This window comes from Oncorhynchus kisutch, linkage group LG1 (genome assembly GCF_002021735.2).
Source record: "Oncorhynchus kisutch isolate 150728-3 linkage group LG1, Okis_V2, whole genome shotgun sequence".
NCBI lineage: Eukaryota > Metazoa > Chordata > Actinopteri > Salmoniformes > Salmonidae > Oncorhynchus > Oncorhynchus kisutch.
This window is the reverse complement of record NC_034174.2, coordinates 65419819-65444743: the sequence shown is the minus strand read 5'-3', so window position 1 is coordinate 65444743 and position 24925 is coordinate 65419819. Positions and strand designations below refer to the sequence as shown.

The 24925-nt window shown below is 39.6% G+C and overlaps 1 protein-coding gene and 1 long non-coding RNA gene across 4 annotated transcripts in view; one reads left to right on the top strand and one right to left on the bottom strand.

Annotated features, from left to right (window-relative positions):
* Positions 1–24925, top strand: part of LOC116374825 (uncharacterized) — a 41060-nt gene that overhangs the window by 10234 nt on the left and 5901 nt on the right. The window contains exon 1 of one of the 2 annotated variants that reach the window (XR_004210769.1): positions 22193–22627. The exons of the other annotated variant lie outside the window; for it this stretch is intronic. This is a non-coding gene — a long non-coding RNA (uncharacterized LOC116374825). Of the gene's footprint in view, positions 1–22192; positions 22628–24925 lie in introns of those variants that run through there. 2 annotated transcript variants of the gene reach the window in all.
* Positions 180–23847, bottom strand: LOC109883864 (integrin alpha-X-like). Of its 2 annotated transcripts, none has more exons than XM_031830020.1 (31): positions 23665–23847; positions 21375–21489; positions 17036–17133; positions 16734–16801; positions 16243–16357; positions 15896–16026; positions 14808–14950; positions 14553–14706; positions 11199–11334; positions 10786–10862; positions 10412–10535; positions 10127–10269; positions 9757–9897; positions 9366–9563; positions 9115–9245; positions 8784–8938; positions 8116–8282; positions 7781–7903; positions 7563–7633; positions 7304–7445; positions 6786–6884; positions 6541–6620; positions 6229–6306; positions 6045–6123; positions 2679–2786; positions 2535–2576; positions 2288–2413; positions 1063–1176; positions 943–972; positions 733–843; positions 180–636 (listed from the first exon to the last, which is right to left on the bottom strand). In XM_031830020.1, the coding sequence occupies exons 1-31, from the start codon at positions 23738–23740 to the stop codon at positions 376–378; spliced, it is 3636 nt and encodes a 1211-aa protein (XP_031685880.1). In that variant the 5' UTR covers positions 23741–23847; the 3' UTR covers positions 180–375. The 2 variants fall into 2 exon arrangements, with proteins under 2 accessions (XP_031685880.1, XP_031685878.1); XM_031830018.1 differs by having other exon boundaries at positions 9757–9912; positions 23665–23802.

Here is a 24925-nt window from a genome sequence, read left to right as displayed (position 1 = left end):
TAGATATTCCATAAACAATCTGTTGTTTCCAGCTACAATAGTAATTTACAACATTAACAATGTCTACACTGAATTTCTGATCAATTTGATGTTATTTTAATGGACAAAAAATGTGCTTTTCTTTCAAAACTAGGACATTTCTAAGTGACCCCAAACTTTTGAACGGGAATGTATTTACATTTTTTTTTTTTCAGACTTAATCACATATTGAGTGACATGCGTGGTTCTGTGGTCAGGACAGACTATATTAATCTAACAATATTATTTTTTGCTTGGACCTCTACTCCTTTCTCTAACCTGCTGCATAAGTTCTCCTAACCTGCTATAAAATAGTCCCTTGCATATGGAAGTGGCGTCAAGCGTTTCTCTACTCCATCAGCCTGCTTCTGACTCTGACACATCCTGTTCTTCTTTTGGTCCCTCCCCTACCGCCTCACAAGTGGGGAAGCCATTGTTTTCTGTTTGACTGCCGTCAAGGAGAGAATTTGACTCCACTGCTCCACTCTCAGGCTCACTCTCAGGCTCTAGCTTTTTCTCTGTTATAGGCTGAACAGCGTCATCTTGCTCCCTCTGTTCCCCTTCATTCTCATCTTCCTGTGCATTATCAACAAGCCTTTTTCTCTTGAAACATCCCAGCTGAGTAGAAAGGAAAAACAATGTGAAGAATATGAATCAAAGTGTTGGTCCTTTACAATGCAGAAGCAAAGGTTCCGTCGCATCATTGATACTCACCATATACATGGCCATTGTGATGATGATCAGGAGAAAGAGTCCTACTCCAACTCCTGTCCCTAGTATCAGCTCTCTTTGTGGATGAATGATGATCTCAGCCTGGACATCAATCTGGAGGAATACATTTTGAGATCATGAGTGACGATGGAACAACTATTTTAAAAACAATTCTTATACAGTAAATCAGTTTAATTCCACAAACAGAATTACCTGTGTTTGGTGGAAGCTTGTAGAGTTATCCTAATGAGCAAAAAAATATATACAAAATTGATCTTTGCTCAAGAAATATTTGTATCTTTGTTGAAGAAAAGTTTTTTACAGGAAACTTACCCCTGGGTCACTCGCTGTCTGGGCATATCGATTTTTGTCATAGCTGAGTTTGACTAAACTGATGAAGTTGACTGTTTCTCTGTCCCCAGTGAATTTCTTTGGCAATGACAAGCTCTGTAGAGTGAGATATTGTTAGTCAAACTACATTAAATAAAATGGTGTGCCTTGCTTCAATTCTTTAAAAGCATTTTGTGGTAATAGTAGAAGTGTTCTTATTTCAGATTTAAATAGCAGAGAAGTTAGACAAAAACATCGAGCTTCGTCTAACTAGTTGGGAAAGTGGTCAAAACGGCAGATGTGTCAAAGTTCAAACTAAAAGTAGTGCTTATTAGAACAGCTGTGTGATTTCAGATTTAAATAGCAGAGAAGTAGTAGACCCATATGTAATAATGTCTAAGTTGTGGTATAAAATGCTTGGAAAATGGTCAAAATGTCAGTTGTTTGTAAAAGTGTGTGCAGTCAATGCAGTAACTAACAAAGCTGCATCATTTGATAGGTAGATATCTGTTCTGATTTTAGATTTGAAAAGCAGAGAAGTAGACCAAGATGTCACACCCTCTAAGTGTTTGTCTACGTTGTTGGGGAAGTAGCTGATGTGTCAGTTAATAAGCCAGGCAAGTGACGCGTTCCTACGTCATACTTCCGTGTTCATGTTCCTGGTCTTTTGCAGGGGGCTTCAAGTTTATATCATAAAATCAGATGCCTTTTATGATGTTTTTGCAATGAAGACTATTGCAGTATGATTTTGCGCATTGAAGACCACTGAAAAGCCTTCAAAAAGTTCAACAACTACTAGGCTACTTGCCACGTCTCTTGCATTGCGTAGTCAACAGTGGGAAGTTAACTTAACGAATGAAGTTGATGCGGTTATTAAGAGATCTGTATCTCTCGATTTGTGTAATAGAATCTTGGAATTCATGGGAGTCTGTAACAATGGAACCTTTAGACTGTTGAAGAAATCCCATGGAAGTGGATGGAGGACAAAAAGCTCAATAGTTTAAAAAGTATAATATATATCAATAGGTTGTATGCAAGCACACTGGTCCTTACCACTCTGCACCTTTAAAAGTTTGAATGGCGTTTCAAGCTTAAATGGTGTAGCGTGCTAAAGAATAATAAATATGACAAAGATTTAAAGTGGGATGTTTGCTGTCTCAAAGTCTTATTAATTATTAGCATGTTGTTACTCTTTACCATTATTTGTTGAAGTTGTCTTAAAACAGACCTTTGCATGTTGATCGAGGTCCTTGAAGGAAACATTTCCAGACAGCACAAATGTAACTGTCAAAAACTTATCCAAAAGGAAACTTTCACACTCGATGGATTTGCAGTATTTTTCTGGAGAGCAGTACTGTAAACACAGCCAGAAGCAAAATGTGTGTTTCAGTAACATGATTTACTATACTGAGTTGTAACCTGATTGGATCGGTTACCAACAATGTCAAGAGTGAGTGCCATATTTGAATACTCACCTCTGTTGGTGAATTGATAACCTTTCCACATTGAGTGTGGTTCTTCAAAGAAAAAGAATGGAAACTTGTATTAGGTTGTTTCCTATTGAAAGAAATTGTGGCAGTAAAACATCAGCATTTTCGTAGGAAATGTGAACAGTTTACCTGTAAGACAGATATTTCGTAGTCCTTCATTTCAAATCTGTGCTCAAGCTTAGTTGGGAAAGTGAAGGTGACTGTGATGGGTACAGACTTAAATCCCAAGTTCTGCACCTGTAAACAGTGACACATTCAATCAACCAACCTAACAATAACATTTATATTGAGATTTTATACAAAGGCATGTGTCACAGAACATGTAACAAAACATATACCTAAGCCCCCAAAAGAGCAAGCCTCAGGCAACAGAGACAGTGGAGGCGACTGAGTGGACGGCTCCTAATATCGTCTGGAACGGAGCAAATGGAATGGCATCGAAGACATGGAAACCACGTGTTTGACATATTTGATACCATTCCACTGATTCCGCTTCAGCCAATAGCCACAAGCCCGTCCTCCCCAATTATGGTGCCACCATCCTCCAGTGGACAGAATATGTTTATATGCACACTAATAATTAAATATTAAACTAAATGGCAATGCTCAGTTTAGCATTAGTCATGTGAACACCTTTCTCTGATGATCTTACTAGGTGTAAGGTCATGAGCAAATTAAGCATGAGCAAGGTCATAAGTAAAAAAGAATGTGCATACAAACTTTATACAAAACATTAAGGACACCTGCTCTTTCCATGATATAGACTGACCAGGTGAATCCAGGTGAAAGCTATGATCCCTTATTGATGTCACTTGTTAACCTCTCTGAACTACTGATCCCGTATCCGGGAGCGTAACTACACCCTCAGGCTCATTACCATAACGCAAGGTTAACGATTTCTCAAAATCGCAAATGAAATGAAATAAATATGCCTGCTCTCAAGCTTAGCCTTTTCTTAACAACACTGTCATCTCAGATTTTCAAAATATGCTTTTGAACCATAGCAAATCAATCATTTGTGTAAGAGTGATAATGGCTGCCGTAGCATTTAGCGTAGCATTTAGCACATAATTTTCCGAATTAACTACATAATATCGACCGAAACATGGCAAACGTTGTTTGAATCAATCCCCAAGGTGTTTTTTCACATATCTCTTCATTGATATGCCGTTCGTGGAAGCATGGTTTGACTCTGAATTCCATGGAAAAATACCAGCACCTGAGTTTTGAGCATCAATTTCCACGCAGGACACCGTGCGGGACACTTGGAAAATGTAGTCTCTTATGGTCAATCTTCCAATGATATGCCTGCAAATACGTCACAATGCTCCAGACCCCTTGGGGAAACGATAGAAAGGGCAGGCTCATTCCTGTCCCATTCACAGCCATATAAGGAGATTATGCAAATCGGTGCCTCAGAAATCCTGTTCATTTCCTGGTTGCAGAAACATCTTGGTTTCGCCTGTAGCATGAGTTCTGGGGCACTCACAGTGAAAATCTTTGCAGTTCTGGAAACGTCAGAGTGTCTTCTTTCCAAAGCTACCAATTCCATGCATAGTCGAGCATCTTTTTGTGACGATATATTGCGCTTAAAACGGGAACGTCTTTTTATCCAAAAATGAAATAGCGCCCCCGTAGGCTTAAGATGGTTTCTATCCACTTCAATCAGTGTAGATGAACGGGAGGAGAACAGGTTAAAGGATTTTTAAACCTTGAGACAACTGAGATATGGATTGTGTGTGTGCCATTCAGAGAGTGAATAGGCAAGACAAAAGATTAAAGTGCCTTTGAATGGAGTATTGTAGTAGGTGTCACATGCACCGGTTTGTGTCAAGAACGGCAAGACTGCTGGGTTTTTCACACACTACAGGTTTCTGTGTATCAAAAATGGTCCACCACCCAAAGGACATCCATCTAACTTGACACAACTGTGGGAAGCATTAGAGTCAACATGGGCCAGCATCCCTGTGGAATGCTTTCGACACCTTGTAGAGTCCATGCCATAACAAATTGAGGAAGGTGTCTCTCATATTTTGCAACGAGAGCGTACAGGTCGCAATGGTGGGTAGTATATGGGGCTTTGGTGACAAAACGGATGGCACTGTGATAGACTGCATCCAATTTGTTGAGTAGGGTATTGGAGGCTATTTTGTAAATGACATCGCCAAAGTCGAGAATTGGTAGGATGGTCAGTTTTACAAGGGTATGTTTGGCAGCATGAGTGAAGGATGCTTTGTTTTTGAGAAATAGGAAGCCAATTCTAGATTTAACTTTGGATTGGAGATGTTTGATGTGGGTCTGGAAGGAAGTTTACCGTCTAACCAGACACCTAGGTATTTGTAGTTGTCCACGTATTCTAAGTCAGAGCAGTCCAGAGTAGTGATGTTGGACAGGAGGGCAGGTGCAGGCATCGGTTGAAGAGCATGCATTTAGTTTTACTTGTATTTAAGAGCAATTGGAGGCCACGGAAGGAGAGTTGTATGGCATTGAAGCTTGCCTGGAGGGTGAACCAGGCGAGGCAATCATTTGAGAAACCAAGGCTGTCGAGTCTGTCGATGAGAATGTGGTGATTGACAGAGTCGAAAGCCTTGGCCAGATCAATGAATACGGCTGCACAGTAATGTTTCTTATCGATGGCGGTTAAGATATCGTTTAGGACCTTGAGCGTTGCTGAGGTGCACCCATGACCAAATCTGAAACCAGATTGCATAGCAGAGAGGGTATGGTGAGATTCAAAATGGTCGGTAATCTGTTTGTTGACTTGGCTTTCAAAGACCTTAGAAAGGCATGGTAGGATAGATATAGGTCTGTAGCAGTTTGGGTCAAGAGTGTCCCCCCCTTTGAAGAGGGAGATGACCGCAGCGGCTTTCCAATCTTTGGGAATCTCAGACGACACGAAAGAGAGGTTGAACAGGCTAGTAATAGGGGTGGCAACAATTTCGGCAGATAATTTTAGAAAGAAAGGATCCAGATTGTCTAGCCCGGCTGATTTGTAGGGGTCCAGATTTTGCAGCTCTTTCAGAACATCAGCTGACTGGATTTGGGAGAAGGAGAAATGGGGACGGCTTGGGCAAGTTGCTGTGGGGGGTGCAGTGCTGTTGACCGGGGTAGGGGTAGCCAGGTGGAAAGCATGGCCAGCCGTAGAAAAATGCCAGCCATAGAAAAATGCTTATTGCTTATGCTTCCCAAACATGATATGATCACTGGGATAGAACGTATTTGTGACAGAAGTCCCATCAGGTAGCCTGATATTCAGCTGTCCATGTAAAATGGATTGTAAGGGAAATTGTTATTTTTGCAATGCATTTAAACGTTCAAACTATTATATTAATCAGAGTATTCACACTAATTGGATTATTGAATGCATTTAAACGGCTTGAGTAACAGTAAAAGTATGTTTTGTTTTTAGAGTGTAAAGCATCAGAAAAAATGTCCCTCACGTAGAGTGAATCACAATTTCAAGATCAGTCACAGCAATAGCAGCTGATTGTTTACCTCATATACATTCACCAGTCTTTTAGGTGATGTGTCCTCCAGAGTAAAGTTCATGTAAGTGGTGGAGTCTTGGGGAAGGCTTCAACAACAACAAAAAGATACATAAGTCACCTCGATTATATTCAATTAACTTGATGGAGTCATTTTCAAACAAAATGTCAAGTATAGGCTTGTAAAGACTTACGCTTTTGCTACCAGGTCAACTGCAAATTGAACAGGGATGGTCCGGGTTAGGGAACTATTGGTTGAGTTTCCATTGTCGCTGTAAATAAAGCAAAGGTAAATGCATTTTTTGTGTACATTAATGGAATGCTATGAAGTCCTTCAGCTAATTGAGTAGAAGGTATTGCGGTTGTATTAAACTAGATCTTAGTTTTAAGCAATGTTTTGTTCAATACTTCGACAACATGGGGAAATGAAGGGCGTTTCCTGGACTGATTCTAATCTCTCGTCTAGCTGCTGCTCAAACATGTTCACACTGGAAGCAGATTTCTACCTCAGTCCAATGACGGTCATCTCCATTGTGTCGTTCCAGTTGTATGTATTCAAAATATGGAATTTACTGGTGAACACAGCCTGAAAAGGAAGATGGCATCGTTGAGAAGAAAAAATAAAGACGTTACTGATTTGTCACATCTTTATCATCTAAGGACAACATTTTAAAAGCTTTAGCAGTGTATTCACAGTTGAGCATTATTTGAGCATTATTTACTGGTATATCTACATTAAGTAATCACTCACTGTAGTTTTACTACGGTAGACAGGGAGGCTGACACTGCATGTAGTTCTGTCCATTTCATCTTCCAGACCACCACAGCTGAACACCGTTCTCCTTGTGGACTATGGAATACAGACACCATTTCAAGTGTGTAAATAATTCCAGTTTGTACATCTGAGTCACTGACATAGTGTAAAATAAACAAACAAGCTTGTTAACAGCTTCAGGAATGAATACATTCAACACTTAATATGTTGCAAAATTGTATTAATAATTAGCACATGTAGGGAACATTTAAATGTTTGGCGGCAAACTGATGTTTCAATCACGTTCTTCTATCCTGGTTCTGCAGACCCACAAGATGAGCAAGGAAAGCTTTTGTTCCAGCCCAGGAGGAACACCCCTGATTAAACTAATCATCAAACCCTTGATTGGTTGAACATGTTTTGGGTCTCCAGGTTTGAATAACACTGGTTTAGACGAGAGCAAGAAGAAAACATCAGAATGAATTACACAATAGATGGAGGGGTGTCGGTATTACCTTCAGAAGATGCATCATGGAGAATGAGAGGCCAGGAGGGTAGAGGAGGGTTAGACTGGTGTTATAGGAGTCATCCCCGTGATTGGACAGTCTTATAGTCACATTAAAGTAACTCTGGTCCACCACTAATAAAGTTGATGTGCTGATAAGAGAGACAAGACCGTACAGTCAGAAAACATGCTTTTTTTGATGAGCAGTCAGTAATCATTATAGTTACAAACAAGTTACTTTATATGGCCTCTGTTTATCAGACACTTACATGAAGTTGAAGTCCACCTCAAGCTCTGCCAAACAGGTTCCATTTTCTTTGCAGTTCTTTTCAAAGGGCACCTATGATGAATTCAAGACAATGTGTTTAGATTACCTGTTTTCACAGGTCTTTGGCTAAATTACAATACTCAGTCCACAGTCAATGCTAGTACTGTTGATCATTGTAAGTGAACAGGTTTTAGTCAGACCCAGAACGTATCCTCGTACCTCGACCACAGCCTTTGTAGGACTGTCAGTATTCAGAATGGCAGTACAACCCTCTTGTTGGCTTTCAGATTGAGAAAAATGAAGTTGGATGATTATGGGCGATAATGTGTCAATCACGCATTGCTGGAAGAAAATAAAATGTGGCATTCATTTCCCTATCCATAGTCCTGAACAACCCTTATTCTTCTCACCACTGAATAAGATCAATACACAATAACAATTCAATAAGAATTCAGCAACCTAACAAGTTATTGTATAGTCATTAAATCCCCTCCTTACGAGAGACATTATGGTTGTTGTATTGTGGCATAGCTACAGTTTCTCATTGATCCTACTGTCATGTAGACTGAGTGGTTGAAGCAGGTCTGCTCCTTTCTCAGCTCCACAGTAGAGAGAAGACTTCTGGCCCCTTTGTTCGTGTCATTGTAAAAGGCCCGGCTCCTCTGTCTCACTGGATCCACATCCAGCGTGTAGGAGACGTTCATCCCTGCACTCAGGGCCCCTGGAAAAGTACACAATAAATCTTAAATGGCCTCCTTATCAGGGAGAGAAGTTCTGAACCTCATGGTTGCCTGCTGATGAACACCATTAAAGTAGAAGGCAGAGATGGAGTCAAGACCTTAACTCTTGTGACCCAGATCGAGGTCCAACCTTTCAATACACTTGAACTTCATCTGGGTCTTCACCACAGGTCGGTGGCACCTTAATTTGGGAGGACGGGCTTGTGGTAATGCCTGGAGCGGAATTGGTGGAATGGTAACAAACATGGTTTCTATGTGTTTGATGCCATTCCATTTGCTCTGTTCCAGACATTATTATGAGCCGTCCTTCCCTCAGCGGCCTCCACTAGTCTTCAGACTAGGAAGAGACCCAGACCCACGTATTGAGGTCAGTAATTTAGCTATGCACCGAGGCTCCGGCCTAGACCACCAAGGCCACAGATCATGATTTATGTTGGAAAGCACAAAGCCATCAGTGTTCCTAATGTGCTGAGATTTCTTACCAGCTTTACTCTTTGTTGCCTCTGCCATGTTAAAGCAGGCAGTCAGAGTCACCACAGGGGAAATGGTCTCTTTTGCCAGACAGTCAAAGTTATCAGTGCTGATCTCCGAGGGATGGAAGTGGAGATGAGCAGAGACGCTGAGGACCGGTCGGGACCTGTGAGGGATTGAGATAAAGACAGTGATATTAGCCTACATTGCACGATGTTGGGTAGCACCGCCCACACCTCATTGAGCGCAGCCCCCATTCAGTGCAGATCCCACACTAGTGGGATATTTTTTTCTGTTATTTTAAACCCGCTGTCTTTTCTTATCCTTTTTTTGGACTCGTACCTCAAGACGACAACTGCGCCACGCGTTCCTACTACGATATCAGTCAGTCCATCCTCACCCAGGTCCATCTTCCCATCAATCGTCTGGCCAAAGAACTGGAGCTTAGATCTCATCCTCGCAGCTGAGATGCGCTGCAGTAAGAAGACAAACATTTCATGAAAAGGCCTTGATATTGATATCCCAGGAGGGATGTCTGTTTTCTTTGATCATGAAGTGCCTTTTTCAACGATTTCCATCTTCGTCTGTCTCACCTGGCTGAATTCAGGGCGGATCCCCTTTAGCTTTTCACCCAGGTAGATGTACACGGCCCCCCTGTGATCGTCCTCAAGTGGAGCGCCCACAGCTACATCCTTCAGCCCATCTCCATTCAGGTCTGTGAGAGAGGAGATGGAGGAGCCGAATCTACCCTGTGCCATCACTGAAACATTCATCTCCATCCTCAGTTCCAGCTAATAAAGGAGAGATCACATGAAGATAAATCCATATTACATTGTCTTTTTGTGCAGTGTTATTGAAGAGGATGGATATTTATGTCCAAATAAATCAATATCGGCTTCCAGATCACTTTGTCCCTGATGAACATTTTCAACCACAAATTGCAGCATTTGAACCTGTTGTTCAGAGATTCACAGTTCGGCCCACCTTATCAGTCAGTGTGTAGACGTAGATCCTGCCCTCTCTCGGTGGTTGGTGAAACAATGGTGCACCCACCAGGAGGAAGTCTGTGTTGCCGTCTGAGTCTATGTCCACAGAACACAGCTCTGCCCCGAAGTAGGAGCCCATCTGAGAAAATCCAAACTTACATTCATACAAAAATAGTTTTGAAATGTTTTAAGAAGCACTCTGGTGTTAAATGGAACTCATAAGTAAACATAAAAAGTGACTGTGTTCCTCTTTACTATGGGAGTAGCGATTCAACCTTTGACGTACCCCCAAATGCTGGTTTCATGCTTTCTTGTAGAACTCGATTGATATACCACATTGCTTACAGAAATAGCTAATGTTCACCAACCTGTTCTCCAGACAATCTTTGTGCCACAGTCCAGTTGATGTTAACCTTGTTGAAAAGTAGGATCCGTCCCATGTGTTCAGATCTTGGTGCTCCGGTAAAATATAGAAGGTTCTCGTTTTTCTTCCCAACAGCTACAGAGTATCCTATAATAACAATAAAGAACTGTAGGTACATTGTAACTACACTCCCTTCTCTGAAACATCTGAACTAATGGAGCCTTGAAAAAAGTTGTTTGTTCAAATTCACTTTTGAGCAATATATTTTTTTGAGCTTAATGTTCATTACCCATATAGGAATCTTTGTCCAATGTGGGGTCCTGAATTTCCCTTTCCTCGGATCTCTGACCCTCAGTCTCAAAGAGAGATCCACGCCAGTTGTTTGACCCCACTGAGCCCAGAACCAAGGTGTCCTGTAGAGGAAATAAAACATTGGGTCATATTGTATGACATTTTTTTAATAAGCATTCATTAACTATATATTGTGTCTTCAAACTAGTTGCAATGGTGGTCATTACATTTATACATGAGTATTTAAGCATTTACAAGGATTTGTAGTAAAACGTAGAAGCATCGTCTTAAACATTTTAAAACAATTTATACAAATTACAAATTAACATTTAAGATGATAAAACATACTGGACATACTATTGTGTATCTCACCTTATTAACGTAGACAGCACTGAACCCACTCTGAGACATCTCTTTCGTCAAGTTTCCAGCCAGAGCAGTCTTGGAACCTAGAATATAGGAACACTGATATAACTAGCGATACATTAATACTTCTACTGTGAAATGTATTGAGTAAGGTGTTATAACCAGAAATAAATACCATCAGGAGGTGACCAGTATTTCCACTTCAGTTTTTTAAATATATATTTTTTAAACAATTAGCAAATCTCCATTGACAGCTACTTTTTATTTTACCTTTGTCCAGACCTGTAAAGTTGGGTCAGCTCGGGGATTTGAACTTGCAACCTTCCAGTTACCAGTCCAACGCTCTAACCACTAGGCTACCCTACTTTTCTGTAATATAAGTCAGTACTAAGGGATTTCAACTGAATCTGGAGTTGTACCTTCAATGTTGAAGATCTTTTTTTGTAAGTTGTCTAGGATCCCTTTTAGTCCGTCGTAGTCCTGGATGAGGAAAGTGTTGTTCTCTTTTGGCTTTGATGCTAGTGACTTTAGTTTTGTCAAATCGACATTCTTGACCTGCCAAGAAATATATCACTTGAGGACAGGAATTATAGTGAAGTCTAATTTCCTTTTCAATATGCATGATATTTAAACATTCACATCGTAACTGGGAAGTTGGACTGGACCCTTGAAACTACTAATAACAATAATAATAATAATAACAGCTGTATTTGTATAGCGCTTTTTAATACAAGTAACAAAGTGCTTCACATCATAAAAAAAAAAAGAAAAGTAATAAACAGGAGGAAGGAGAATAAAAATACAAATTCAACCTGGACCTTGGAATGGCCAACAGTGCCCTGTCAGAGGATCTCAAGCTGCATCCTGGTTCATAGGGAGATAAAATATCTAAGAAATGGAATGGGGCTTAACCAAGCCTTAAAGATGGAATCCTTAGTTCTCCTTCCACCAAAGGCAAACGCAAAGCCTAGACTCAAGACTAGACAATGACAGCTCTCTTGTGCCTGCACAAATGATGTCACGGAACACACCTGACTAACCAAAAACACCTGTCAATCCAATCCCAATACTTTTGTTACCCTGAAATATAGGAACTACAGTATGTATAGAAAGTGTTGTCATTTCTAAATGACTCAGCAAATATTTACACAAAAACCCTCAAATTGAAGTTGATAATCTATACTTTAACCTCATAGTAACTGTTTCATTACAAATTCAAACTTTTGGAGTATAGAGCTCAAATTAAAAAAATGCTTCACTATCCCAATAATTACAGAAGGCAATGTATTTCTTAGATGATATCGTAAAGGCGGGTCTGGACAAGCTTCACATGCAGCTCGAGGTCAGGTGGGGGCCAAATAAAATAACCTCAGATTTCTTATTGTTGAGCCGGATAAATTGTCAAGCATTTGATGTCAACAAGACACTTGTGAATGGTAGCTACACTAGGTTGGTCACTGGGTCTGATTGGAAAACAAAGCTGCGTGTCATCTGCATAGCAGTGAAACTGAATGTTAGGATTGCGGATGATGTCACCAAGGGGAAGCATGTACAAGGGGTGAAAAATGGGGCCTAGAGTGGATCCCTGAGGGACACCATAGTGAATAGGTGTTGGGGATGATACTGAACCACCCATGTTCACTGAAAAACTCTACATAACTGTGAGTCACAGTAATCTCTTATGCACTCTGGACATGAGTTAGTAGTACCCAACTCGCTAATGAACACTTGTCATCAAAACAGTATGTTGTTTTAAAACTCACCTCATTGTGATTGATCAATTTGAAGAAAGAAGTTCAACAACAGGTTGAAACTGAGTGGAAAACATAGTTGTTGTGGATGTTGTTTCCAAGTCTAACACGACGAAATGGACAGCGCTTTATAAGGTGATGATTAATTCAAAACACTAGAGCTTATGCATACCCCCCCCCCCCCCAAAAAAACAAAAAACATAATGAAAATAATGACTGTTCCTACTGCATATTACACATGGCAGAAAAACTTTTTTTTAATACTGATTTAAGATATATTGGTACATAATTGGTCTATAATAAAAATCTGAGTTGGCCTACAATTATAGTGAATGGGAAAAATATCCTTTCTATTTAATTTGCTAAATTGAATTATATTCTACTTTCTATAAAATCATATAAAATAATGGCAAGGGACATAAACATATCTTGTCTGCTAAATCAGGGTAGAGAAGTAGTTTGCTCTTGCATCTTTAACCACAACATTGTAAATTCTCATCAGATCCTTCATTATCTCATAGAATACTTGACGTTAGCAGAGTTTCCTTTTACGTTCAGCATTTATTTTAAAAAAACTTTTTACATTTAAGATATACAACTTTTTAAATAACCTTTTAAGGGTAACGAGTGGTCATCTAACCAAGGTGAGACTCTGGCAGACAGTTTATCCTTGGTTTTAACTGCTGTCGCTGAGCCTAACGTAGCCTGACATACCGTATGTAATTGAACCTGTTCAGCAAATCATCAGTGTGATGTCACACAACAGGATCATTAGCAGAGGATTAAAAAGCATTGGTAAATTTACTAGCAGTTGTAGAGGTATTGATGGGAGTGGGAACAGACACATTTTTAGATGGGGGAGAAAGCATTTTAAAACCAATACTGAGATGGTCAGAGACACACATCAATAGTTTCCAAGTTATCAATAATTCAGACCATAGGACAGCAGGAGATCAAGAGTATGGCCTTTGTTGTGTGTTGGCCCTGTGGCATGTAGCACAAAGTTAAAGGATTCTAACAGGTGAAAAATGCACTATGCAGAAATCACTCTGCCATTTCTAATAGTTCGCTTCATTTCAGTTTGTGACAAAACGCGGAAGTAAAGTGTAGAGAATCATTGTACCATCCAAACCGCTGTGAAATATATTTTCCATTAACAAATATATTGTATTTTCAGCTGTTTGAAGCTGGTTTACAAAACTGAAAGTAAAATACACTAAATCGAAACATAAAAACGGAAAGCATAAAAATAGCGCACATAGAACAGATCAACCAGATCTACCGCTTCTTAGACTTGCTTTCAATGAGAATGACAGATCTATAAACACACATTTCTATGTGAAATTGATTGGGTCGCCCAAAAAGGTACATACATTGCAGCTTTAAAAAACTCCCCAGCTTGTGTATTATTTGGGGAAAACACATGAATGTAAGCAGCATACATTGAAATCATACGTTAAAAGCACTAACACTGGTGATCAACTAGTCGAAACGACCATTTGCCAATATATTTGCACCTCTGTGAACTTTAAGTGAAATTATTTGAAAATGTACCTCCATCCAGGGATGGAAGGTAAATCGAGAATTGACGGTAAATTGATCAGATGCTGCTTTAGCATTAGCTAACTAGCATGAGGATCAACAAGCTAACTAGCATGAGGATGAACAAGCTAACTAGCATGAGGATGAACGAGGCAGTTTAATAAAAATCTTGCTGTATTTCAATCTTCTTCATTCGCCGTAGATTGTTGTGGGATAAGTACTGTAGCACTACAGCGACATCTTCCATCCCTGGATTGAGGTACGTTTTCAAACCATTTCACTTGAAGTTCACAGAGATGCAAATGCATTGGCCTTTGGTCGTTTCAACTAGGAGGAGCGCATGCCTCCTCGTCAAAATGTATTGGCTAGTGATCAACCAGCTGTAGTTATGGTAATAAAACCAGTTTCAAATTAATTTAGTCATACAATTGTGTGGTGTTGTGTTGGGGGGATACAGACTCTCCCCTTTTAAGGACTTACCCCAATAACGAAACGGATGATGTTTTTGTCATCACTTCCGTTGATAGAGTTAAACCTTTTATCAGTATCACTGGGATTTCCATCTGTTATTATGACCAGTACTTTAGTTGCATCTGCGGTGGCGCCGGCGGCTTGGTTTTCAAAAATGTTTTTCCTGAATTAGATGTATACAAACAACAGATCAAGCTATCTTTCTTACACCACAATCCCCGTTCATCAAGTAAAACTGATTAATAATGTTCAACTGTGACCTACAAAAGAAAGTCTATCGCCTGATGTGTGTTGGTTAGACTAGACATGTGCTTTTCTTTCCAAAGATTAGTCAAGGCTCTCCCCTCTTTGTAGTCATTGAAGTTGAAAACTGTCCTGGCTATTGATGAGAACTGAACCGCTGCAAACTGTGGTTTAAAAAAAGAGGAAAAGTTGACTATTACTGATTTCATTCCATACTTTCCATGCAGCGACATTCATGGGTATTGCACATACACTCTTAGAATTAGTGGTGACTCGAGGAACCCTGAAGATCCTCAAGGAACCCCTGAGGTTCTACAAGGAACCATTGCTAGTCAATGGTTCATATTTCCACCTTTGGTTAGTTGAGGGGTTCTTGGAGGAACCTTTAATGGTTCAATGTAGCATCGGGTTCGTGGAGGAACCCTGGAGTGGAGGCGTGGCTTAGTATGGGTGTGGCATTAAGATAATGTATATATTATTTAGGCCACCCATTATTAGAGTAATTTTTACTCCTGTTTATCTGTTCTGCTGTATTATCATCACTTGTGATGGTGAAACCCAAATATCTTTGTAGCATCAATGAGGCTTACAGAGGTGTTCCTCAAGAGCCTATGCTCTTCTAAAGTGGGAATAGTTGCCACTTCATTACTATATGTAAACAGAATAGATCATATTATTTACATTATATTCAAATATATAATATTTATAATTATTCAAGAATTTAGGTTTGCATTGTGAAACTTAACATGATGAACAGGAATGACATTTATGCTGACGGGTGGTCAAAAAGTCTGAAAGTCACACCTCTAATAAGCCATGCCTACAATCTGATAGGCTGCCACCACTACAATATATTTTTTAAAAGGTTCAAAATGTAACTCCTCCCATCACAAAAAGGTTCCGGTTTGGACCTTTACACAAGGGTTCCTCCAAGACCCTTTTCAGAAGGGGTTCCTCAAGGAACCTGTTTGAACTGGAAAGGTTCTGCCGGGGTGGCAACCCAAAAGCTTCTTCTAGGCACCTTTACTTCTAAGAGTGTAGATAAACAGATGTATGTTCAGCAACCTCACAAGCATGATTCAAGTTATTACATTTAAAGGGAAGTTTACCTTGATTGAGGAGTTTTTTAGGGTTGTCATGATATTGTCTATGAAACCTTTGTTCTTATCAAATTCCTCCGTTGTCATGCTTCCTGATCCGTCAAAGAGGAAAACGAGGTCGACTATTTTCTTAGTACATTCTGTAAGAGAAAGTGAATTACATAAATGTATATGATGGATAACACTCACAACAATCTTTACATATTCAGGAATCTAAATCTTATCATTCACAATTAATATTTTTGACCTAATCCTAATGTAATTTAACATGACATGAATAAACAGTCAATGTATACCTAAAACCCTTGGGTTATGTTATTATTATCAACAATTGTCTTCAAGTTTCGCCGTTATACCTTGGAAGGCAGGTGTGAAGTTCGAGGTGATCTGGAGCTGGCTGTTGAACTGATAACAGATACTGTTCAGATAGGAGTTCCCATCACACTCGTGTACCAGGCCAGGGCTGCAGGCCTGAATGAGGAGAATAAATAATTGTAAATGTGATAAAATAATGGGTTGTCTGGTGGACCGCAGATGTCTCCAAAGACAGAGTTACAGGAATTTGCCATGATCATTTTTAGATAGCTGAGGTATTGTTTTATGACTCAAGTGAAGCAAGTCATTCAGGTTTATACAGGCAGCCCAATTCTGATATGTTTTTTTTTACACTAATTGGTGTAGCTGATCTGATTGGTCAACAGACCAATTAGTAAAGAAAAATTCAGAAATAGACTGCCTATATAAATGCTGCCTAACATACAGTATATATTACATATATACAGTACACTCACATGGAGTATTTGAAAACAAGAACATGATCAAAACAACTGTTTGGTGGTTATCTTACAGTGAATGTTGGAGGAGAAGTAGAATGTCCAGCCATAGACAGTCCAATGTACTTGATTGTGTCAGTTTCTGTTGGAAGGCAAAAGGCAGACTTGCAGAATCAACTAGTGTTTCTCATTTTCAAGACCTTGTTGACATTTCAGCAATATTTTAATACTCTGACAAATATCGATTAGCCATGGTTACCGTGGTAGGTTACATGTTCTAATAATTCATATAATTATTCATTTTGTTAAGGTAACCACCTTTCTAAATTGCAGTCCAGTAAGTACAGTATAGTGTATCATCAACTTCCATCTCTACCTTGAGGAGTGTAACAGTCTGTACAGTCTGTTCTGTCTTGAGCACATCTACAGATTCCACCAGATCCATTCTTCTGATATGGAGCACTGACCATTACCCTGTGGGTGAAAGGTTAGTTTGGTCGATTTAGATGAGACTGCATCCACTTCTTGTATATATGACAAACTTTAGATCAAGAATGGTTGCATAACGTTTCTGACAATGTGGTAAATTACTTTTGTATATCTGCTTTCTTTTGGTTACTAAGGTCAGAGTAGCAGCTGCATGTTGAAGGAGGAAAGCAGGATGTTGTCAGAGGTGTGATATGATGAAACACAAGTCAGAATTTCCATTCCATCAACGTATGCATAACTAATTCACTGATGCACTTTAGTCGTGGGCATTGGATGCAGCTCACATCATTTAAGAAACTAAATAAGAATAGAATATGTTTCTAAACACTTCCACATTAATGTGGATGCTACCATGATAACGGATAATCCTCAATGAATCTTGAATAATAATGAGTGAGAAAGTTACAGAGGCATAAATATCATAACCCCTAAAAACAATGCTAACCTGGTGAGAGTTAAGCATGTCTTGGGGTATGATATTTGTACGTATAACTTTCTCATTATTCACGATTCATTGAGGATTATCTGTTATCATGGTAGCATACACATGAATGTAGACGTGTTTAGAAACATATTCTATTCTCATTTACAATAAAAGTGACTCAAAAATGACACAATACATTATTGACCATTCATTTCTATTGGGCGCAAAATAATCTGAAACACAACCAAAACGAACAGCAAATGCATCCAACAAGTTTGTAGAGTCACAGCTTGATGAAATCATTGTGTTCTAGGAATATGGGACCAAGTACTAACATTTTTACTACTTTAATACACATACGGTGCATTCGGAAAGTATTCAGACCCCTTGACTTTTTCCACATTTTGTTACGTTACAGCTCCCGAGTGGCGCAGCAGTCTAAGCCACTGCATCTCAGTGCTAGAGGCGTCACTACAGACACCCTGGCTCAAATCCAGACGGTATCACAACCGGCCGTGATTGGGAGTTCCATAGGGCGGCGCACAATTGGCAGAGTGTCGTCCAGGTTTGGCCGGTGTAGGCCGTCATTGTAAATAAGAATTTGTTCTCAACTGACTTGCCTAGTTAAATTAAGGTGAAATACATATATTTTTTAAGCCTTATTCTAAAATGGATGAAATCTATTTTTCCCCTCATCAATCTACTCACAATTCCCATAATGACAATGCAAAAACAGGTTTTTAGAAAAGTTTGCAAATTTATTAAAAATATAAAATGTAAAGATCACATTTTACATATGTATTCAGACCCTTTACTCATTACTGTGTTGAAGCACCTTTGGCAGCAATTACATCCTTGAGTCTTCTTGGGTATGATGCTACAAGCTTGGCACACCCGTATTCAAGTTTTTCCCATTCTTCTCTGAAGAGCCAATCGGGGGAGATGGGTTGGGGAGTGTCGCTGCACAGCCATTTTCAGGTCTCTCCAGAGATATTAGATCAAATTCAAGTCCGGGCTCTGGCTGCGCCACTCAAGGACATTCAGAGACTTGTCCCAAAGCTACTCCTGTGTTGTCTTGGCTGTGTTCTTAGGGTTGTTGTCCTGTTGGATGGTGAACCTTCACCACAGTCTGAGGTCCTGAGCACTCTGGAGCAGGTTTTCTTCAAGGATCTCTCTGTACTTTTCTCCGTTCATCTTCCCCTCGAATCTGAGTCTCTCGGTCCCTGCAGCTGAAAAACATCCCCATTGCATGATGCTGCTGCTGCCACCAAGCTTTGCCGTAGTGATGGTGCCAGATTTCCTCCAGACGTGGTGCTTGGCATTCAGGCCAAAAAGTTCAATCTTGGTTTCATCAGACCAGAGAATCATGTTTCTTATGGTCTTGAGAGTCTTTAGCTGCCTTTTGGCAAACTCCATGTGCTGTCATGTGCCTTTTACTGAGGAGTGGCTTCAGTCTAGCCACTCTAATATAAAGGCCTGATTGGTGGAGTGCTGCAGAGATGAAACTCTAAAGCTCTGTCAGAGTGACCATTGGGTTCTTGGTCACCTCCCTGACCAAGGCCCTTCTCCCCCGATTGGTCAGTTTGGCCTGGCAGCCAGGTCTAGGAAGAGTATTGGTGGTTCCAAACTTCTTCCATTTAAGAATGATGAAGGCCACTGTGTTCTTGGGGAACTTTAATGCTGCAGAATTCTTTGGTAACCTTTCCCAGATCTGTGCCTCAACACAATCCTGTCTCAGAGCTATACGGACAATTCCTTCAACCTCATGGCTTGGTTTTTGCTCTGAAATGCACTGTCAACTGTAGTGCCTTATATAGACAGGTGTGTGCGCCTTTCCAAATCATGTACAATCGATTGAATTTACCACAGGTGGACTCCAATCAAGTTCTCTAAACATCTGAAGGGTGATCAATGGAAACACGATGCACCTGAGCTAAATTTTGAGTGTCATAGCAAAGGGTCTGAATACTCATGTAAATAAGGTATTCCTGTTTTTTATTTTTAATAAATGTGCAAAAATGTCTAAAAATGTCTAAAAATGCATTGCAAATGCATTGAATAAGTGAATTTGTCCCAACATTTTTGGTCCCCTAAAAAGGATCTATGTACAAAAAGTGCTGTAGTTTCTAAATGCTTCCCCAGACATGGATGAAGATACACTCAAACTAACCCCATAGTCATTGTATAATGACAGAGCTAAAACAAAACAAAAAATGTGACTGTCCCAAAACTTTTGGAGCTTACAGAGACATTTATATTTCTAAATACATTGCTATGGATATACAGTTGAAGTCTGAAGTTTACATACACTTAGGTTGGAGTCATTAAAACTTGTTTTTCAACCACTCCACAAATTTCTTGTTAACAAACTATAGTTTTGGCAAGTTGGTTAGGACATCTACTTTGTGCATGACACAAGTAATTTGACCAACAATTGTTTACAGACAGATTATTTCACTTATAATTCATTGTATCACAATTCCAGTGGGTTAGAAGTTTACATACACTAAGTTGACTGTGCCTTTTAAACAGCTTGGAAAATTACAGAAAATGATGTCATGGCTTTGGAAACTTCTGATAGGCTAATTGACATCATTTGAGTCAACTGGAGGTGTACCTGTGGATGGATTTCAAGGCCTACCTTCAAACTCAGTGCCTCTTTGCTTGACATCATGGGAAAATCAATAGAAATCAGCCAAGACCTCAGATTTTTTTTTTTTACCTCCACAAGTCTGGTTCATCCTTGGGAGCAATTTCCAAATGCCTGAAGGCACCACGAAAGGTCATTCAGCAAAGAAGACGCCACTGCTCCAAAACTGCCATAAAAAGCCAGACTACGGTTTGCAACTGCACATGGGGACAAAGATCGTACTTTTTGGGAAATGTCCTCTGGTCTGATGAAACAAAAATAGAACTGTTTGGCCATAATGATCATCGTTATGTTTGGAGGAAAAAGGGGAGGCTTGCAGCCGAAGAACACCATCCCAACCGTGAAGCACGGGGGTGGCAGCATCATGTTGTGGGGGTGCTTTGCTGCAGGAGGGACCAGTGCACTTCACAAAATAGATGGCATTCATGAGAAGGAAAATTATGTGCATATATTGAAGCAACATCTCAAGACATCAGTCAGGAAGTTCAAGCTTGGTCGCAAATGGTTTTTCCAAATGAACAATGACCCCAAGCATACTTCCAAAAGTTGTGGCAAAATGGCTTAAGGACAACAAAGTCAAGGTATTGGAGTGGCCATCACAAAACCCTGACCTCAATCATATAGAAAATATGTGGGCAGAACTGAAAAAGCGTGTGCGAGCAAGGAGACCGACAAACCTGACTCCATTACACCAGCTCTGTCGGGAGGAATGGGCCAAAATTCACCTAACTTATTGTGGGAAGCTTGTGGAAGGTTACCCGAAACATTTGATCCAAGTTAAACAATTTAAAGGCAATGCTACCAAATACTCATTGAGTGTATGTAAACTTCTGACCCATTGGGAATGTGATGAAAGAAATAAAAGCTGAAATGAATCATTCTCTCTACTATTATTCTGACATTTCACATTCTTACAATAAAGAGGTGATCCTAACTGACCTAAGACAGGGACGTTTTACTAGCATTAAATGTCAGCAATTGTGAAAAACTGAGTTTAAATGTATTTGGCTAAGGTGTATGTAAACTTCTTACTTCAACTGTATAGAGTGCATGGTCATTTTTGTTTCCTCAGGTGTGTGATACTGTTTTGCAGATGAAGTTTGTAATATAATACTTAGCATTTTTCACTATGATGATAACAAGAACACTTGCCCTTTCTCCTTGCTAGATATGAATTGCAGGACTTTGTAACCAAAGAAATCCTTTTCCTCCCCCTTGTAGATTTTGGGGTTTGCTTCATCAATGTTGAAAGCCATTGAAGAGACAGCTGGCAAAGAAAAGAAAGAAGGGTACAATGGGATGACAGACACAACTATTTGGGTTAGATGCATAAAAATGATATGAACTGTTTAGTAGGCCCAATCCACGATGTCCAATAAAATACAACATTTAAAACAGCATTTCACACAAATCGTAGATATCCCATCTTCCCTACAACTAAAATGTCATATTTTAGATTGTGGTCAGTGAAAACCAGTGCTGGCGCTATGTGGGCAAGATTTGGATACAGATTTGGACACAGATTTATTGTTAGTTATTTATTGATATAAATATTACTGCACCAGAGCTACATGCTCTAGCCAGTCAAACTTCCCGCCAGTTCATTGCCAACCCTGTAGCTTATTTTATCCTCAGGAAGCAAGAGCAAGCTGCTTCTCCATATTAGCTCAAAAAATTGCTCAAAAATAAGTGACCAAACTATATATTGCTATTCCTGGGACTTGCATTGAGCTAGGCAACTCGTACAAGAGCTATTATCAATAGACAGAGGAGAGGGGAAGAGAGAAAGGCCAGTGGAGCTGATGCCAGCGGAGAAGTGTGAATTGTGAAAGATGAGAACAGTGAAGACAGAGATGTGTTACAAATTCGGGTAATTCATATATTAATCAATCATTCGCAGGCCTATGCTGTCATACCCCCTGACCTGTGCTATGCAATACCGGGTCATAGAATATCCACCAGAGAGATTTAAATATCATATACGCCTTCACAATAAAGGTCTACTATCACATAGCTGTATCTCTCCCCCTTCAAACTTTCCTTGTCAATTAATTTGGTAGGCTACATTGTTTTAGCGTTATCTAAGGCCTAGGTTTTTATTAGCCAACATGTTTAGGAAAGGAGAAGTGTGATTTGCTCGTGTGTTTGAAATGCACTGGTGGCATTAAATGCTGGGTCCTTTTGACGGGTATGTTTGTGAGTTTGCTTATTCTCTCTATGTTCATTCAGAACGTTTCCTAAAGTAAATTCATGCATTTCTGTTGTTGTGCATTGTGATAAGGCTGTCGTGTTATCAACTTGGCTGAGCGCTTGGCCTCTGGCCATGGGACTGATATTGTCACTCCCACCGCGGAGACGCACAAAACAGCTAATCGCTGGGCTGGCACATCATCTGGATGACACAGGTGAGCATTAACGTGTCTCCATTTTACCTGGGCTTCTCCCAAATCGTTACAACATACCACTACATGTGGCTCTGCTGTGTTCTGAATTACATTTAGGCTAACAGTTGGTTAAAGACGTTCTTGCCCTGGGCCCCATCATTGTTTAATCCAGCCCAAATAAATGGCGCTGGTCCAGTGTGTGTTGGAACCTTCATTGTTAATGCTTTGCTTATTGGTTATGTGGTGCATTGCCACAGAACCATGTTGGTGGATGATTTGTTGCATATATTATATATATCCTAACTAGAAATATAGCATCAAAAACAGTGCCCCCAGCTGATCATAGTCTGGCGCAGGCGTTGGTGTAAACAAGGTTCAGTCTGTAATATGTGCACATGACTGAACATAGGTGTGCTATAGGCTGTTGTTCAGCCAGAACTGCCATTATCAAAAGTGAATGTTTGTCAATAACTTCTTTGACTTTTTCACCATGAAAAATGTGTGATAAATGGACAATAGTTCATGCTTATCATTGACTGTCTCAAATCCATGAATCGACAATAAAGTTGTATCTAGGTTTAAAAGGTTAAGTGACCTACAGTTCCAACCAACTACTGCCTCGAATTGAAAAATGGGGAAGTCGGTTACCGTTATTGACGTGAAACCACAAATACAGATACTGTATGACTAGTCCTGTTTTCTAAAAAGCAATGGAGCATCTAACAAGTAAATAACATTTAGAGCATTAGATTTGATTGGGATCCCCATTAGCTGATGGAAATGGGAACATTAGGCACTTTTCTTTCACATAAATTATCCTTGTGCAAGTTAAGCATCCACTTTGAAAACATATCCTCCTCTACAATACTTCAAGTGTGTCTATTGATTACAATGGCGTGAACAGTTCAACATGGTAAGACTAAGATTGAGTCAGGAATAGCAAATCTAAAACTAAACTACAATTTAAAATGTGTAGTATTGAAAGTAATTGACTTGTTTTTACTAGTTGAGCTGATGATAATATTAAGCTGAGTGAAATCCTGTTAGTCAGTGCTTACCCATGGCTCCCATCCAGGTGAGCAGGGAGAGGGGTCCCTGCCTGGACATCTTCTCCTTCACTTTGTTCACTAGCATGCAGTGAGGAAAATATTGCAACACTCAACCTTTGCAAATGAAACTTACTTGTCTTCCTCTGCACTTTGTTTCATGCGTGCCTCTTCTTATAAAAGGCGTCTCCACCCTCCAAAAGGAGGGTGAGAAAGTGGATGTACATTTTTTTTTGCAATTTGCTATTTTGGATGGTCCCATTCTTTTATACTTCCCCAGTGAGAATAACTTCTAAGTATCAAAATGTGAGAACCCTGTCAAGGAAACCGGTATCGAGTACATACTACAGAGGCAACAACAAACACACGAGAAAGCTTATTTGGCAATTCAGTTGAGTTTCATTTTATTTCACATGTGATTCTAGTTTGAGTTTTATTGATTGTGTCTGAAATCACATAGGCCTAGTAACAGAACCAGAAAGGTTACTTTGTCAAACCTCAGACACTCTTGGATACCAGTTTGATTGAGATTCTCCTTGCTTCAATGTCACATAATAATTTGAATCAAATTTTGTCCCAATTGCCACATGTACATTTGCTCTAATACGATAAATAGTTAGTTAGTTTCTAAAAGTCTGTCAGAGGAAGGGTGTTGGTAATTGTTCTAACCACAGTGCTCTTTGGCTTTGCAGTGACATCAGTTTGACACTTACACTTAGTGTGAAATGTTTAAACTCCCCCATGTTTGCTGTTTGTGCTGTTTTGCATGTCATCGTATATTTGATGTGTGTATCTTTGTAATCACAGGACTCATTTGCAAAAGAGACATTGGTCACAATATGACTCCCTGTCAAAATAAGGTTAAATATAAGAAATATGATACAATAAATCTTACATTAGTGTTGGGAACCCCCTACAATGAGGGAAAAAAGTATTTGATCCCCTGCTGATTTTGTACGTTTGTCCACTGACAAAGAAATGATCAGTCTATAATTTTAATGGGAGGTTTATTTGAACAGTGAGAGACAGAATAACAACAAAAAAATCCAGAAAACGCATGTCAAAAATGTTATAAATTGATTTGCATTTTAATGAGGGAAATACGTATTTGACCCCCTCTCAATCAGAAAGATTTCTGGCTCCCAGGTGTCTTTTATACAGGTAATGAGCTGAGATTAGGAGCACACTCTTAAAGGGTGTGCTCCTAATCTCAGTTTGTTACCTGTATAAAATATGTCTAAAGTATTATTAACAGCTCTACTGATCTGGTTAG